This window comes from Passer montanus, unplaced genomic scaffold (genome assembly GCF_014805655.1).
Source record: "Passer montanus isolate IOZ18808 unplaced genomic scaffold, ASM1480565v1 scaffold37, whole genome shotgun sequence".
In the NCBI taxonomy this organism is placed as follows: Eukaryota; Metazoa; Chordata; class Aves; order Passeriformes; family Passeridae; genus Passer; species Passer montanus.
The window spans coordinates 1,579,037-1,597,042 of record NW_024368485.1 but is presented as its reverse complement, the minus strand read 5'-3'; the positions used below and the strand labels follow the sequence as shown (position 1 = coordinate 1,597,042).

The 18,006-nt window shown below is 39.2% G+C and overlaps 1 protein-coding gene across 1 annotated transcript in view; it reads right to left on the bottom strand.

Moving 5' to 3' along the window:
• The window catches only part of NVL (nuclear VCP like), a 39,474-nt gene that overhangs the window by 19,551 nt on the left and 1,917 nt on the right, over positions 1-18,006 (bottom strand). Inside the window, exons 2-17 of the mRNA XM_039716860.1 lie at positions 17,825-17,898; positions 17,236-17,288; positions 17,049-17,145; positions 16,156-16,210; positions 15,348-15,614; positions 14,420-14,543; positions 14,057-14,133; positions 13,642-13,776; positions 12,129-12,230; positions 9,598-9,715; positions 8,969-9,113; positions 6,430-6,688; positions 3,335-3,553; positions 2,648-2,752; positions 1,816-1,878; positions 533-652 (exon numbers count right to left, since the gene is read on the bottom strand). Of these exons, the coding sequence (XP_039572794.1) occupies positions 533-652; positions 1,816-1,878; positions 2,648-2,752; positions 3,335-3,553; positions 6,430-6,688; positions 8,969-9,113; positions 9,598-9,715; positions 12,129-12,230; positions 13,642-13,776; positions 14,057-14,133; positions 14,420-14,543; positions 15,348-15,614; positions 16,156-16,210; positions 17,049-17,145; positions 17,236-17,288; positions 17,825-17,898 (2,013 nt within the window). The remainder of the gene's footprint in view (positions 1-532; positions 653-1,815; positions 1,879-2,647; positions 2,753-3,334; positions 3,554-6,429; positions 6,689-8,968; positions 9,114-9,597; positions 9,716-12,128; positions 12,231-13,641; positions 13,777-14,056; positions 14,134-14,419; positions 14,544-15,347; positions 15,615-16,155; positions 16,211-17,048; positions 17,146-17,235; positions 17,289-17,824; positions 17,899-18,006) is intronic.

Below are 18,006 nucleotides of genomic sequence, written 5' to 3'. Positions count from 1 at the left end.
ACCAACTTATTTCCCTCAATTAGTGGATTGCTTTTCTTGGGAAATACCCTTCTGGGCACTTCTGTTGCCTGCAATGTCCCAAAAGCTGTAACTGAGAGTATTTGTTTGTGGAGATGTCTCAAGGCAGACTCACTTCACGGTCAGACCTCCGAGGGCACAAAGCATCAACTTCATCAAAGAATATAACACAGGGGGCTGAGTTCCTGGCCCGCTGGAACACCTGGCGTACGGCACGCTCACTTTCACCCACGTACTGAAAAAGCCAGAGAAACAACATTGAAACAGTGTAAGACACGAAGACTTTGCTTGGAAAACAAAAATCAATAGTTTTAAACACTATTTAAGGTACTTTGCAAGGGAGAAATGCAATCCAGTAATCTGTTTGCTTTATAAAACTTGACCAACTTATTTCCCTCAATTAGTGGATTGCTTTTCTTGGGAAATACCCTTCTGGGCACTTCTGTTGCCTGCAATGTCCCAAAAGCTGTAACTGAGAGTATTTGTTTGTGGAGATGTCTCAAGGCAGACTCACTTCACGGTCAGACCTCCGAGGGCACAAAGCATCAACTTCATCAAAGAATATAACACAGGGGGCTGAGTTCCTGGCCCGCTGGAACACCTGGCGTACGGCACGCTCACTTTCACCCACGTACTGAAAAAGCCAGAGAAACAACATTGAAACAGTGTAAGACACGAAGACTTTGCTTGGAAAACAAAAATCAATAGTTTTAAACACTATTTAAGGTACTTTGCAAGGGAGAAATGCTATCTAGTAATCTGGTTTTTTTTTTCTGAAAACAGTCTCTTGTCTCTGTTTCCTTACTGATCGTGATTTACATGGGAACTGTCACTAGCTGACTTCTGACAATTTGCAGTACATTTGAAGTTTAATAGAATTCCTTTTTTCTGGGCAAGAACTGTAACTTGCCATCATTTTGGTGATGAGAATTAACAAATAAGTCTTAATTAAGGACCCTGTTGTTCAGTTATTTATGAACAAACCCAGTGGGCAATGTGAACACAATGAACATCTGAAGTTCATAGAGTTGTTGCCTCAAGACAGGGGCTTGGTGGTAGGGAACTGAAAAGACAGCCAGAATTTCACTTTGAATGCTGAATTGTAGGAACAGAGGCTGTGAAGTTGTAAATGCAAACAATTTTTTCCAAACAAACATGGTTTGATTCAATTTATATGTTAACGCAGTCTCTGAAGCACAGCCAACATTTTCTCTGTATCCCACAAGGAAGTTGGGCTCCTCATTAACTTAAGGGTTGTATTTCCTGCCTGTATCAGTACTTGAAGCAGGCATATAAAAACATTTGGAAGAAATCAATCAAATCCATTATGTGGGTTTCAGCTTCCACAGGACTGATAATGGCCTCACCACATGGGAGCTGCAGCCACCTTGCTCAGTTCCACACATTCTCTTGACTTTGAAAAGGACTGAAGTCACATCACAGCACTTCTAAGTCCAGTGCTTTGAAAATTTGAACTACAGCACTTTTATCTATTGACATTTAAAATCTCCATGCTATAGAAATGCAGTGATGTATGTAGTTGGTCATTTACAAACCCTACTTTAAGTCAAGAAGGGTTACCTGCCACGTAATTTTAACTAAGATAAATATTTAAGCTACACATGTGACTTTTTTCTTTTCACATGAACAACTTCACTACAAAAAACTTTAAGGAGAGGTTAAATAAGGCAATTTCAGCTGCACCAGTACCAGTTGTGTAATTACCAGGAATTCTGCTTGCCCCACATTTTGGACAAGAATTCCATAAATAACAAAAGCCCCATGATTAGCACATACCATATTTAGCAGCTCAGGACCTTTCACAGATATGAAGTTCAGTCCAGACTCATTTGCCACAGCCTGCAGAAAAGGTAAAGCCAGACAGATATAGGTAAAGATATAAATATAGATATAAAACAAACATTTATCATGTCTGCTGGGTTCTGTCCATGGAGTAATAAAAAAATATAAGGGGAGGAACATACAGTTAGCAACTGTTTGCAAAATATAGAAAACAGTACAAAGTATAATTATATGCCATTAAGAGTGGGAGGGGAGCAGGGAATTTAGCAATGTATTCTCTGTCTCTGATGAGGCAGTCCCAGATTCACACCCCACCCCCCACACCAGCTGAAGAATGTCCAATAACTATGGGAGTTAAAGAGATATTCAACTCCATAAGAGCATCTGAAGACAAAATGAGGAACAATCTGAAATTTGCACAATTAGTTGCATTTACATGGAGATGTGGTAAGAACTGAAATGCTCAAGAAGCAAAATAGAAGTATTTTCAGTAAGAGTTGCAGAGTACTCCCAAACACATAACTTAGTTACAGTAAAATATTCCATACAGTGGTTATCCAATAGAGTTACTTCTCATCTTTGCTACTTCTCCCTTAATCAACTTCATTCATTTAAGTTTTGCAAAAATTCCTATTCCATTCAAGCAAACTTGTAACTTTATGCAAGAAAAATCAAGTGACTTCAGCACAGAGGACTAAATTTAGATTTCTGATGGAATGTGGTGCAAAGGCCAACTTCTTGCACTATGATCCAGACTCATCCTACAAAAACACCCATTTTAAGAGGATTCTCCAGTGCTTTTAATGATATTCAGAAAATGCATTACCTTAGCTAACAGTGTTTTGCCACACCCTGGAGGCCCTGCAAGCAGGACACCAGCTGGAGTAGTCAGGCCCAGAGCTTTGAACTGCTCTGGGTTTCTCACAGGTGCCTAAAAAGAAATTATCATTGTTATCTCTGGCATAAAGAAAACATGAAGCTTTTCATTTTAGTTACAGCGGGATGAAAAATCATTCACAGCAAGTTCTTTATTCCCATTCTTTATAGACTAAAAGAATAAATATTCAGTCAGCACCTTAGTATCTTGCACTGCTAATAACCCCTAAATGGGAGAAATATCCTTATTCAGAGGCAAAGATTTTATTCACCAAAGTTAGCTAAAGGTGTTAATGTTAAGTTTCCCTCTGATTGGCAGCAAGATTGCTAAGCTTCCAGATAAGCAGTCCCCAGTTCTTTGTGTGGTAGTTGCATAACCAAGGTTATTGGTACACAATTTCTAGAATACTTAAAGATTGAGCAACACACAACACAGTGAAAGCATGAACACAAAAAGCAACATATCAAATACAAACAGCAGACTTGAAACAAATTCTGAAGAAAATTATACAAGCTTGACTGTTTTAAATAAAGATATTGCAAAATAGCCCTATACCTTAAATAAAAATTGAAAACAGTTTTATTTCCTGCACAGGGGGGAGTGCAAAAGCTCTTTGGAAGGAAGGTTAGGACATACCAATATTGCCATAGTCAGCTCCTCCCGAACATCCTCCAGGGCTCCGATGTCTGCCCATGTCACATCAGGGATTGTGACAAAGCCTTCTCTCTTGGCAGAGGGCTGCACTGATGACAGTGCAACAATAAAATCATTCATCTCAATGCACAGCTTCTGCAGCTGCTCCTCGGGCAAGGGGGCTTGCTCCTTCAGCAAATCCAGAAGTCTCTGCAATTCATCCTTAACGTACATGGAGAGGGAGAGAAAAATATTATGCAACTGGGTTAGACTTCCAGAACCATTTTAAGGGCTTTTTCAAAGCCACACTTCAACTATCAATCACATCATTATATACAATGCACCTAAACTATGTAAATTACTATAAATGATAAAAATGTTTCAGAGAAGCTCTGTATACATTTAACAGGTCTGAAGGCACTGAGCTGAGCTTAAAATCTTGATTTAGATGCTACAGAAAATGAGCTAGCACATGTATTCTGCCTTCCAGTTCTTCCTACTGCCTCTCCCACACTGACTAGGAGAAAGGTATTTCCATGCTGAAATTTCCAAAATATGTATTATTTATATGTATTTATTAATTCTGCTGTTAACAAGAAACTGCTTTCAAGAGAAAGTGAAAAACTGCTGGACAGTACAATTCCAACAATTTGCAGAATATTCAGTTCTGTATAAACTGTTAAAACTCTTAACACACACTTGGATTTAACACCACCAAATTCCAAGACAACTAATTTCCTCAGCCTGCTTAGACCTGGCTCTGCAATCAGGCCCTGATAAAGTTTGGGCAAACAGGACAGAGATGCAGGGTAATGCTTTTCTGCACTGCCCCATGCTGCAGACCACAGTGACCAAGGGAGGTACATTCCAATTTCTCCAATCAGTTCCATATTGGGAATTGAGAAAATATTCCATCAAAGAACTTTAGATCTTCATAACATAAATGCATGCCCATTCTAATACAGAAAGGCAGTATCAAAGCAAACTGGTATTGCACTACAAATAGAACTGTTTCAGGATTTTCATTACAAAATAAAGGGAGAAAAAATAAATATGAAAACTCCGTTACATTTCAACATTTTTCCTACAGGAATAGAAAGAAAAAGTATCACTTCCTATCAATTTCAGCTAGGATAGCTCTACAACTGACCACAAAGAAATACAAGTGCTTAGAATGCCTGATATTCCTTTTAAGTCCTCCCTCCTCCTCTTAAGAGAGCCATTGAGAGAACCTCTGAAATAGCCAAGACCACTGGGTTTGTTTACTTGAATTGTGTGAACGATTTTTCAAGGTTTTGTATGTTTATTTTTCCATTATAAACATAATACCAGGGTTTTAATGACAATACCCTGTATTAGGCTATGTCAACCTCCTGCCAGCTATCAAAACATGGCTTTGTTAGGATTAGACTTCCTCATTCTCAATGACCCCTTTGATCATGGTGATGTTGATAAAAGCTGCAACTACCTGCCCCTCCCCACTTTCTTCTGGCTACAGCAGGCCCCAGGAAGCACTGGGAGGTATAAGCACCATGCTTATGTTACACTAATACAAAGGCTTACTACAGCTTTTTATACTGAGTCTTGTCATCACAGCACCACTGCTCTCTGACAGCCCTCCTAAAAACACAACCTGAGCACAATGTGCATTTAAACCCACTTATCTCCACACAAATCTTTAGGAGGCCTGCACATAATGAAGGCATATACAGAGTCCAAATTTTGAGAAATAGGATCAAGGATTTCGATATAAAGTTGTTCTGCTTCACTAACCTTCAAGTTACTTAGGCCAGAGAATAATTCTGGCACTTGAAATACTATCTGCTGCAACAGAGATCCAGCTGTGCTGCACTTCCACAGCTCCTCTCTTCCTCAAACCTGCTACATGTGATTTAGCCCAAGTAATCACATAGCTAGAAGGCAAACAAAGACTGCATAAATACTTCTAGACTTTGGCTTACTGTAACTCTGCCAGGTCAGGGAAGAGCTCCAGGCATAATCACAGACATTTCACTGAGGGCACAGCAAACAGCTTGTGCAAAATACTCAGTTCAAGTCTGATATTTTTAAAACCCTGTTACAGTCAATACAATTCTGAAGAGAGATACAGCCACTCTTGCAAACTCTGCTCTGTTAGAAGATAGAACAGCACAGCACAAACAAATCAAAAAAATCCCAGGGTAAAACCACACCTTGTATAAAACATGAACATAACTTTCAGGAGGACTGGGGTTTGGGATCCACTTTTCCAGGCCCATTATATGGCTCATCAGGAGTTATGCTCCTGCCTTAGAAGCTGCCATTTCTAAATCTAAATTTAATATTAGGTTGGCTGTGGATGTTTGAGAATTTATGAGTGTCCCAGACTGCAAGGCAAGATGTATTCTATTTACTATCTGTATGGCAGTTGTCTTCTGTTAAGTGGGCAGTTTTTCTTATCTCTTTCACAACCACTCCTCCCTCCAGGGAGACATCTGCTGATAACAGGCTATGGAATGTCACTGCATGACTGATAAGAACTGCAGCATCCCATTGGGAGATGCTCCACCCAGAGGGAGGAGCCGAACATTCCTACCTGGATATAATCTGGAGATTCTGGAGCACCAGCACTGCTTCTCCACTGGATTTCCCAGAGGAATAGCAGCTGCCTCTTCTGCCACTGGATCTTCAGAGGAAGACTACACCCTTTTCTACAGGATCCCTGCTCCAACAGAGCCACACCTGACACTGCAGGAGGGCTGCAGCCACAATTCCAACTGGACTGCTACCAACACCCTGACCAACAGGGTGTCAGGTCGTATTCTGACTGTCAGTGTTGTTTTGGTTTACTGCATTGTTTATTTTATCCTTTTATTTTCTTCCCTATTAAAGAACTGTTATTTTGTGCTCCCATATTTTTTGCCTGCGAACCCCTTAATTTAAAATTTATAGCAATTCAGAGGGGGGGATGGGTTTTACATTTTCCATTTCAGGGAGGCTCCGGCCTTCCTCAGCAGACACCTGTCTTTCCAGCCCAAGACAATGAGTAATGACTTTCATAACCCTAAAATGGCTCAACTCTTCAGATGTTAAAAACACACCCTGCAAGGAACACATACCTTAGGTGGAAGGTCTGGTTGGTTGGTGCCCTCTTCCTGCAGGATGTCTGCTCCTATCCCAGGGCTTCCTCCAGCTGTGCTCCCCCCAGAGTGTGTGAGCTCCTCAGAGGAGATCAGGACCCTGCTGACCGTGCCCATGGCTGCCTCCCGGCACAGGGCCATCAGATCAGCCCCCACGTAGCCCGGAGTGAGCCGCGCCAGGTGACGGAACTCAAAGGACTCCGGGAGCTTCAGCTTGCGACACAAAGTCTGAAGAATTCTAATCAAGTAAGGGAAATAAAAAAAAAGAAAATATAAAGCTGGAGAAAAAGCTGTTACTTTTTTTATCTTCACGTGAAAACAAACAGCATTTAATGTCTCTTTCAGTCCATAAGAACTGAAGCAGCACAATGGGAAGTTTTTGCTCAAGTAGGAAGTAACCAACACTGAAACCCACAGAACTGTGCTATAAACTTCCTGTCACTTCTTAAACAAAACCCAACAGCCTCAATCAGGCTGTCATTGCTAATCAGCAGTTCTGGTAAATTAAGTGTTACAGGTCACCTTTCAACTCTAACATTAACAACTGCCAGGTTAGGTGTCAGCATACCACAGAGATGCACACCAGTTATCCACTGATACATTTAACCTAAAAACCTAAGGCTGCACTGGCTGTTCCATGCCACTTTTTAGAAATTTATTTATTGAAGAGCATCTACAACAAGCTGTTCTGCAAGAAGCAAATGAAATCAGACTGTGTGAGGAGCTCTGGTTTAATCTTCATTATCTTTACCTGACCACTGAAAGCAGAATACAAGAATACAACAGCAAGGCATCACTTCATTGGGAAAACATTTTTAAAAAGGCAGCACAAACCAAAGGAGTCCAGATCAGTAACATACTTCTACTTCCAATAAAAATCTAGCTCAAATTATTTCTAGATCAAATAATGTAACTACAGAAAAATTATGAAAAAAACAAATGATTAAACTCTTCAAAACTCTAAAATGATAATATATTCCATCTGTTTCCCTCCCCACTAGCAAGTTCCATCATCTCCTTTCCATCTTTATTAGGGATAATAGCCTGTTTCTCAAGATTTTTTGAACCAGTCTGACAAGAGCTGTAATTAATTGATAGAGTTGAAGTGTAAACAGTTCAGGACTACAAATGGCTCGTTCTGAATTTGCACAAGAAAACACCAGGCAAAGCAAGATCTCCAGGTACACTTTCTCATCTCACTCCACCCCTTAAGGCTGCAGAACCACAACTCAGCAGCTCAAACCTTGCCTTCAGCAAGACTCACCCTGTAAATCAGCACACTGTGAGGATTTGTAAGGTCTATGCAAACACTCCACTTTAAAATAAAGGAACAAGTCAACACCACCATGCTTTCCACAAACCAAAACAGAAAGCAGGAGGAGGGAAGAATTTTAAAAAGAAAATCATCAGTCCCTGTACGACTACACCTCCAGGAACACAAATACAAATAAACAATAACATGAATGCCTGTGACTCCACTCAAACCTGTGAACAATCTTTACACACCACGATGGCTCTGTCATCCACAACTCCTGTCGTTCACCTCTGTGCTATTTCTGGGACTATCATCACTTGAACACGTTCCTAGGAACCATCAGAGAATCACAACTCTCCTCAGGTGACCCATCAGTTCTACCTCTGACCATCTGCATGTCCTGCCCACAGACAAGAGGAACACAATTACTACAGGGCACTAAATCTGGAGGAAGAAGAGAGGGAAGAGAAAAAAAAATAAAAGACCCTAGGGGGAATAATGGCCTGAGTGCTGACAATGCAAAGTGGGCAATACTGCAAGCACAAGTGTTTGCCTCTTCAACTTAGAAATATTATTATTTGAGAATAAGAAACTTATCCTTTAACCTTTCTTGCCTTCCCATAACAAGATAAGCTGTAAGTTTTTCTAACTTCCCGTGTTTTTTGCTGTTGAGGAAATGAGTAGCAGTTCCTTTTAAATTAAAAATGAAAAAAAAAAGATTTATTTCTTTTAACTTAGACTGACAGTCAAAGATCTTTGGAGTAAAAAGGGACAGTTACACCACACAGGATGACTGCAGCTCAGCTTAATGCCAGACTGGTGTATTTCCATGAGCAATGGAATGAAAGAATCCAGGCCTGTTGCTTTAGGTACAAATGGGCTTTCTTAATTTATGTTTCTAATTTAATAGTTACATAGGGAGCACCAAAGACAGAATGTTAACTTCCTGAACACGAGAAAATATACATTTGATTCCATCATCTGTTCTGTTATGGCACTAGGAAAGCCATGAACATAATGCTAAAGGCAGATCTGCACACAAGAAAGGAAATTACTCCAAATGTAGGCACAGCTAGCAAGACAAAATAGGTGCTCACTTAATATCTTCTGCAACTTCTCAGTGTGTGCTGACACACAGGTGTGTACAGGTACAAACAGAACTGAACACAATAAAGTACTTTTCCTTAATTTGTATGTTAACTTACACATTATTTTCTTATTTATCAATGTATCAAAAAGAAAGTGTAACTTCACAACACATACTTCTCTCTTGCCCCTTCATCTGGGATCCCTAAACAAATTTCTCTGTCAAATCTCCCAGCTCTCCTCAGTGCTGGGTCCAGGGAGTCAGGTCTGTTTGTTGCTCCAATAACAAGGACCTGGGTAGTGGCAGCCACATTATTCAGGTCTAAGGGAAAGAAGGAATTTAAGTCAGTACACATATTCACTGTTCAAACTTCATTTCCATACCTGTGGGACTCTGTTTCTGCAGCACATGACAGCAGTCAGCAGAGATAAACTAACCAGTCAGACTGAACTGCTGTTCATCTCTGCTTCTACTAAAACTTCTATTTTGCACAATCAAGCAAAAAATTTAAAAATTAAGAGATTCATTAATTATTAACAAATTTAACAGGTTCCCCCATTATTTCTGTTGATACAACAGACAAGCTTATATAATGCTGTACAGACCACTGTGAAAATATTGTAGTAACAACACCCCTTCAAATTTATGATGATCTTCCCACCACTCCCCAGGCAAACTGTGTCAAAACAAGAAGAATTATTGCCACTATCTCCTCTCAAGGAAGCACAAGTCACTACCAAGGGGAAGCAGACAGTGAGCCTGATAATTCTAATCTGTTTTTAGCACAGCTGTTCCTGAAACTCACCATCCATACAAGTGAGGAACTGAGCTACAATCCTCCTCTCCATGTCCTTGGATGCGACCTCTCTCTTCGGGGTGATGGCGTCGATCTCGTCAATGAAAAGGACACAAGGAGCACTGGACTAAGGAGCAGGGCAGATTCATCATTACAAACTCACACTGACAGAGCGTGTTACAAGAAAGAGATGTTTCAGGTTTTCTGATCTGTGACTGTTACTGAAATCTGCTGTACAGTCAAGTCCTGGAACTATTCTATGTTGTTCTTGCTGATAATCTGGAGAGCCACTATGAAACTTCACTGATGTGAAGCTATGGAATAATTAAGGCACGAGACCTTAAATTTTAGACAGTCTCTAAACACTGTCTAAAATTTAAATATACCTCTGTGTTGCCTTACGTTTTCCCTAAATATTCCATTGTGACTGCCTGCTGAAGTCCGTAAATGAAAATCACACAAGAAAGGTGTGTTTGGGTTTGTTGTTTGTTTTGTTAGTGACACTAGAGCTCTGGAATTTCAAGAGTAGCATTATTGACACACAGAATGAAACAAAAGGAGCAGTAGGTGGTCATGGAACTTCAAGACTACTACAGAGCCCGACCATGTTCAAAGAGTAAAAATGAGCATTGAGAAACTCCTACAAGTGCTCTAAAATTCCATTATCAAAAGCCAACAATAATGCAGAAGAATAATTAGTGTAACTAATATAATAGTGCTTAGCTGATGTAAGATCATTAATATTCCTGAAAAGCACTAGTAGTGCAAAGGGATACTGTGAAAAATGCATATTTTATTATTGGCTTTTCCCAAATATGAAAGTGAATATTATATGTGTTATGTTAGAAAGTTATGCTGTATTAATTTTTTTAAGTAGTGTGTTAAATATAGTTTTACATTATAACATAATGTTAAAATAGAAACTATTTTTTTAAAGAGAGGAATGAGGTACTCGCAGTGAGACAGCAGTCACAGGACACCTAAATCTTTCAGAGAAAGAGAATTTATTGCCACATTGTCAGAATAAACTAACTTCTTCCTGCCTTGCTCAGCCCTGAAGATTCAGATTTCAGGATTCAGAGGTGACACTGACCCACGCAGAATCCTTTGTTTGAATAGAATTTATGCATCATATATGAGGTATATGAATATGCAGCAGGGTATTCGCTTGGAAGGGCTAATCCTCTGTTAACAGGTGTCCTTTTTTGGGCTCATTTTGCCCAGAAAGAGGCACCTGGACTGTCCATAACTTTTTTTTTTATCGTCTCCTATTGTCCGAAAACCTAATTGTCCAAATTTTTACCACTCTAATTACATTACTATTTTTATAACCATTTTATTACTATTACACTTTTAAAAATTTAAAAGCAAGCGACTGGCGTTTTTCACAGGTACCGAAGGAGAACACCGGAATCCCGTTCCCAAAAAGTCCCGCGCACTGGGCGTTCCCAGCACCGGCTGCGCCACCTCGTGGCCATTCCCCTTCCCGCGGGACCCAGCGGGAAAGGCCGGGAGGATTCCCCAGCGCCCGAAGAATGAGCAATCTTCATTATTGTTTTTCCCACTGCACAAAAACTGCTGCGAAAACTAAGCGGGAGAACTACTCAAGGGAATGTAGGAGACTATCAGAAAGGCAAGAGATTTATTTTAGACGTATTTTATGCAACAGATGGTGTTTCTGTAATGGTAATTTAGAGCGACCTCCCCTTGATCACTACACACACAAAACACATAATTTCTAAAATTTCCTTGCCATTACCTATGTAATTTTATTCTAAACAACTTCCTAACAAGGCTCTCTAAAAACTAAAATTTAGTATCGACACGAAACATGGCAAACAAAACCTTTTTGCCATGTTTAGGGGCATACTTTAAATACCTACAAACAGTTTCGGGGGAGAGTAGAAAAACTAAATAAAGTCAGAAAACCAGAACATTCTCAGAGGTCAGGAAAAGAAGACTGACCTCATGAAATAAAACATCAGCCCCATACTAAAAATCAGAAACATCTGCATTTCTTTATTAAAATTATCTCAACCTGTCTCGTTCTCTTTGCTTCCTTACTATATCCAGAAGTCACACCAAAGCAAAACTTTAACTTTTCTCCTGCTCTTATCATGTTTGTTCCAATCTTCTGCTTTCTAGCTAGACTGCCAAAGCCTAAAATCTCTCACATTCACTCAAATTCCATGCCATACAAAACTAGCAAAAACCCCTTGTCACAAAAAAGCACAATAAACTGCTCTTCATTTATTTTTTTTTAATATATCAAGCCAAGCCGATCCAAATATGCAAATAATTTATGTTGCCCTCTTTCCATCGATATGATGAACCATCTTTTGTCAAGGCTTCAGAACAGTAAGCTTTGTGCTCTGTGAGATCATGACAGCACAATGGAATTCTGCCCACAGAAGGGACACAAGTTGTGTGTAGCAGGATAAAGATTCACTCACATTTACTCAAATTCAAACCACAGCAACAAAGTAGGAATCTTTACAAAGACAAACAATTCACAGAGCTATTTCCAATGGGTGCCTTACCACAGCCTGCTCAAACAGCTCCCTCAGTTTCTGCTCAGATTCCCCTGACACTCCAGACACAATCTCTGTTGCTGCCACCTTCAGCATTGGGAGCTCCAGCTCCTGGAAGAAACAAGGAACATTTTATGATATATCCAGAGGTTAGAAATGCTGGCTGCCCTTGAGGACAAACATTTTTCAGTATGACATCTTTTAAACCCACAAATTACATACTCAAGAACGAAGCTTTAGGAATTTTTAAAAAATATAAGGAACATCCTCCAACTTAAAATGGGTAACAAAGCATTGCTTAGCAGTGTGGAAGGTATTCCCCAGCAGGTTTGGTTCCCAGAGTCCTGTTCCAGAAATATCTGTGCAGGATTGTACAGTAAGACACTTGTAAAGCTCATACTCAAATGCTTTCTGCTATTAAAAATAAATAAACACAACTGCAATTTTAATAGACTGTAGCACAGCTGTGCCACAAGTTATTGCAGCCTATTTCAAGCTCTTGGAATTACATATAAAAGAAAACTATCCCTAATTTAATATAGAAAAGAAAATGAACCCTAATTTATGCAACTCAAGGCTACCAGAGACTCTGTGGTGCTCAAAGAAGATAATTTGACTAAAAGAGCACTACTGGCAATCTATTATTTAAGAAAAGAATATTTAAGAAGCAGTCATTAAATTTATTTAATCTCTAAAGTTTTTCAGTTGTGACATGCTTCTTTCCTCAAATGTAGTACCCTTCCAGCATACAAATACTTACTGAAGAATTAAGTATCAAATTATTCAAAGGGTTCCATTTTACAATAAGGCATTAGAAAGAAAACATCTCAATATTATTAATTAAAGCATTTGAAACAATGTCAGAAGGGTGTAACCAACATTTCAGGAATAAATATAATTTCTTTATCTGCACTACAAAAGTCAGTAATTTACATGCATCTAAATTTAAGGTTATAATCAGTAACATTTAAGGAGCAATTGTATTAAAGAAAAGGAAATGTCCATGGTTTAGATTTATATCCAAAAGAGGAATAATAGCACAGCAAATTCACCATCATCCCAAACTATCAACACCAGTAGTGTCATGTGCTCTGAAAACATCAGTATGACACAGGCAAGGCAAGATCCAGTTTTGGAATTCAGAAATCAGCTGTTTAACAACCAACAGAATCAATGTGAACAACGTAAGGTAGTAAGGTGGAGTCTAGATTTGAAACAGTATGGTAAATTTAAGCAAAATTAGCTTTCATTTACACCCTGTGCCTGTATTGCTCTGCTCTGGGAATGCCTCAAACAGTTAAATCACAGATAAAACCTTATCACCATGACTCTCTATGTATGAGGTTCTATCAAGTAAAAATCTACATGGAATTCAAATAGAGGAAGTAAAGATGAACACATTTCAGACTATCATAGGATGGCTAAAATGAAAAGCTCTAGTCTCTTCTGAAAGAATATTAATCTCTTTCCCTCTACAAGTAACTCAGAAAAGGAAGAAGCTGTAAATGTGAAGCCATCTCACCCCAGCAATTGCCTGTGCCAGCAGAGTCTTCCCACACCCAGGGGGCCCATGTAAAAGAAAGCCCCGAGGTGGAACCACCCCTAAGTGGGTGTAGACCTCAGGATGACGGATGTGAAGGAGCATCTTGCATATTTCCTGTTAAGAACAAGAGAAATCTCCATTTAAATTGCAGAAATTGTATTTCTATTCTTATAGACAGGCGAAAACAAAACAAGTTCTGTGTAACAATCTGAATTGAATGACTGCTTAAGGAAAGATTAATTAGAGAAAAACCAACAGCCTTGCCACTGCTGTTGGTATAAGCAGCTTTACTCAATGCCATGCACATGAACTCTGCAATATTTCTTCTCTGTCATTTTTCATGACACATTTTATTCAGTGCATCCTGTAGCCCACCAATAAAATCTTAACTAACCTTTAATGTTTCATCATTGCCTCCTACATCCTCAAACTTCACTGAAGGGTGGTAAAGCTCTGACCCCTTGTTTCTCACTGTTAAGGAGAAGACACAAAATTAGCCATGGTATAAATTGTATTTGCTAATACTGAACAAAATGTACTCAGAATAAACAAAAAGCTGAGCACACAGAGTAATATCATTTTTTAGCAGTAGACACAGGACTGCAATATTATTTTAGTACAACATTAAGGCTAAATTTCTTTTAAAAGCTGCCTGGGGTCACTTCTCTGCACATCAGAAAACACTTCTGTGGTAACAGATTCCATGGTTTAATACTATCTCTTTCTTTGGAGTAACACACCAAAAATAACTTCTCACCTTTCTTAAGTAACATGGATTCAATTTCTCCATCTACATCTGGAAAATCTCCTTTTTTTCTTTTTGCTCTCCTGCCCTTTGTCTTCTTTCTTTCACTCTCCAAGACAGAAAATTCTGTTGATTTCTAGGACATAAAACCAGAATTATATACACAAAACCTTCCAAGGCACTGAACTTCTGCAAAAAACTTAAAAGAACAAAATGGGTGTCTGATGCTTAACTTACACAAATTATATAAATAAAGACAAGCAAGGCAGTAACTTACATATTTTGCAAAAACTCTTTTTTGTATTTAGGATTTGCCTTATTTTTAGATGGGTTGATTACAACAGTCACTTTTTTTTGTTAAGAGAACACAGTAATGAGCAAAAAAACCAAACCCAAACCAAACAAACCCCCTCAAAACTACTAACCAAAATCAGACACCAGTTATTTGCATGCCATGGAGGAATCCAGTCTGGGTGTGAATACAACTATACAAATGTATTTACTCCACTGGAAACAATTTTTGTTTCTAGTAAGTCACAAGGGGGTGTAAGAAAACGTTATTCAGTGCTAACTCGAGTTAAGTGCATGTGAGAGAAGGACTGTTACAGGATAAAAGAAATAGAGTTTCCTGTTTCCCCCAGGGTCACTAAGACTTTACCACTGGCTAAGGAACACCACCTGCAGTGGCTGCAGCAAGCCACAGGCCAGCCAGGCTGGTCACTGGCAATGCAACAACAGCAACATTCCACTCATCTTTCTCTCAGTATGAACACTAATCTGGGCCTCCCTGACACTGAGAACTACATTTTCCTCAAAAAAAAACTCTGGAAGAAGCTTATTATTTGGTGACTTTCTACCTCCCGTACAAACACGCTTGAAATGTGCCAATTCCACTCATGCATCTACTTAGAACACCTTGGGTGTGTGAAACACAAAGTACCTCAGAAATCAGTTTCTTCTCCTCCCCTTCTCCATCCTCAGAAAGGTCAATGAAGAAGTCTTTCCCATCAGGAGTTTTATCAATGAACCAGCCACCATCAGAGATTCGTCCTTCACCTCGGGATTCTGGAGTGAGGGTGCTTGTTTGAGGTGCTGCTCTCACACGAGGAGAGGTCTCCACTGGGTCATTTTTTGGAGTGGATGGAACAGAATCAGGATTTCCTTTCTTGTACAAGCTCAGCAGGGAGCTGTTCATGTGATTTGTAGACTGCAGATTTACACATTTGTAAAGAAAATACACGGGACATGTTTTAACTTGGATTATTTATATTTAGAGGTCAATGAAAACTATTTCTTAAACATAATTCAGCATTATCTCTGCTGGAGGAAATAGGCAATGCATGTTCCAACCCAGTCCTCTGCAAACCAAATGACTGCATATAAACCTGCATGTGCTGGATGAAGGAGCAGCAGCCTTTGCAATTCCCCCTGGCACGAGTCCTGTTAATGGGCAGGCACCTCCTTTGGCAGTAGTTGGAGATGTCAGTTCCTTCAATCACTTCACCCATTTGACAGCCAAGTCCTTCAGGCTCTCAGTGTGCCTTCCCAAAAGTGATTCCACACCACAAGTTCCTCTTTTTCCCGCAGGAAACAACCTCCTTTCAGCTCCACAGATTCTCAGTTGGAATTGCCAACTCTGACTATACCTTATCTCAATCTCCCCTTTCAAACTCTTCAAGTGCAATTTCACAACACAGAATCATACATTTTTGTACAAATACAAATAATCATAACAAAATACAACTTACTAGATCTTCTGGATAATCATCATAGTCAGAGTCATCTGTGCCACTTCCAGTAGTGCTTAACAGGGAAGGAAGACAAAAACTATTAATTTATCAGAGCAGAACTGCAAGTGAGACATCTGTAAAATAAAACAGAAGTGATTTCTACAATGTGGTTCCCCATAACCATGGTATGTACAGCCTAATGCTGGAGAGAAATTCCTGACTCCCATGCTCCCAATCTTCTAGTATGAGAAGTTTAAAAATGCATCCTTTCCAAGTGTGATGAGTTGGATCAACTTGACAACCTGTCTTAAAGACAGACCTATGTAAAAGTGATGCAGTTCACTATGATTCAGTTCACCAAGGGAAATAGGAGCAAATCACTGCTGAACCAGAACAATCCTACTTTCCCATGAGATCCTTAATATCTATCCCAGGTTAGAGAAAGCACAACACTCCATCAGATTATGGACAGGAGTCAGGAAATCTTCATCCCAATCTCACACCCACTGGTGATTTGCTCTGAACAGCCTGTCTGGTAGTCTCATCTCTCAGATGTGGCCAGAGCCTCTCACACCCAAAACCGATTAAGAACAAAACCAAGGAACTGACACACACGAGGAACAGGGCATTATGTGGAAAACTAACAAGGAAACCATAACATTGTGCACTAATTCAGGGCTGTATGTTCCCCACAACAGAGAAATCATGATTGATGATTGGCTCTAATATCTGCTTGTCTTCAGCACTAAAAAAGGTTTCCAAAAACTACAGGTAACTTCTGGAGAACACAAGCCTATGGAATCCACCTGCACCCTTGAAGCAACCAAAATGCAATAAACCAAACCCAGAAACCTTTAAAGAACTGGTAACAGCAATGGCATTATTAATTTACTAGTAAAAACTCTTCTTACTCATTTTTCTCTTGCTGTCTCGCTCTTTTTGCCACATGTTCAGATTCTAAAACTGCCAAATCTTCGCGCTCTTTTTCATTACTGATTATTTCAAACACTGCAAGAAAAAGTTCAACCATGTTAAGAATTAACAGCCAAAGCATAATCAAAGAATTGGGCATCTTGGACACTGTTTTAACAGACCTACCTTTTGCAACTTGTATTCTAAAAGCATTTCTTTTTCTTCGTCCATAATCTACACTGAAAAAAACCAAAATAAACAGGTTATACTAATGTTTTTTTCCTTCAACATAGTCTCATTCCCAGTGGAAAAAGTACATGGAAAGCAGATTCCCAAGCTTCCACACAGGTTCTTATTAAAAACTACCTGGGCAAAAAGGTGATTGTCCTGCTGAGCAACTGAGCAAGTATTAATTAGTATCTTACTGGATCCTCTGTCCCTCCCCCATGTCTGCACTGAGGTGTTACCTCCCCTCACATTTTAAATTCACTGGGGTAAACCCCAACATGCTACAATGAATCTGCAGCTTTTTATTTAAAACAAACAAAAAAATCAACCCATTAAAAACCCAAACCACAGCTAGATCTTATAATGCCAATGCATTAATAAAAGATGAGTAATTAAATATATCAGCAAACAATCTTACTGCTTCAATCAACCTCAACAACTGGTAATGAAGGTAACAAAGAAAATTATAACTTTCATAATGAATGCAATAAAACAAATATATTCTACATTTTGAACACAGGATACAAAAAGACAAATGTTGGCTCACCTGTAGGTTTTCTGCAAATCAGATGCTAGGATTCCAATGTCAACATACTGCCCACATTTACTACTTGCAAGGTACTGAAATGAAGAATTTTAAGCAGGGAATAAAATCTCTGTCAATCACTTCACCAGAACAGCTTGACCAAATATGCCTATTTTAAATTCTGCCCTCCTTAAAAGTTGAAA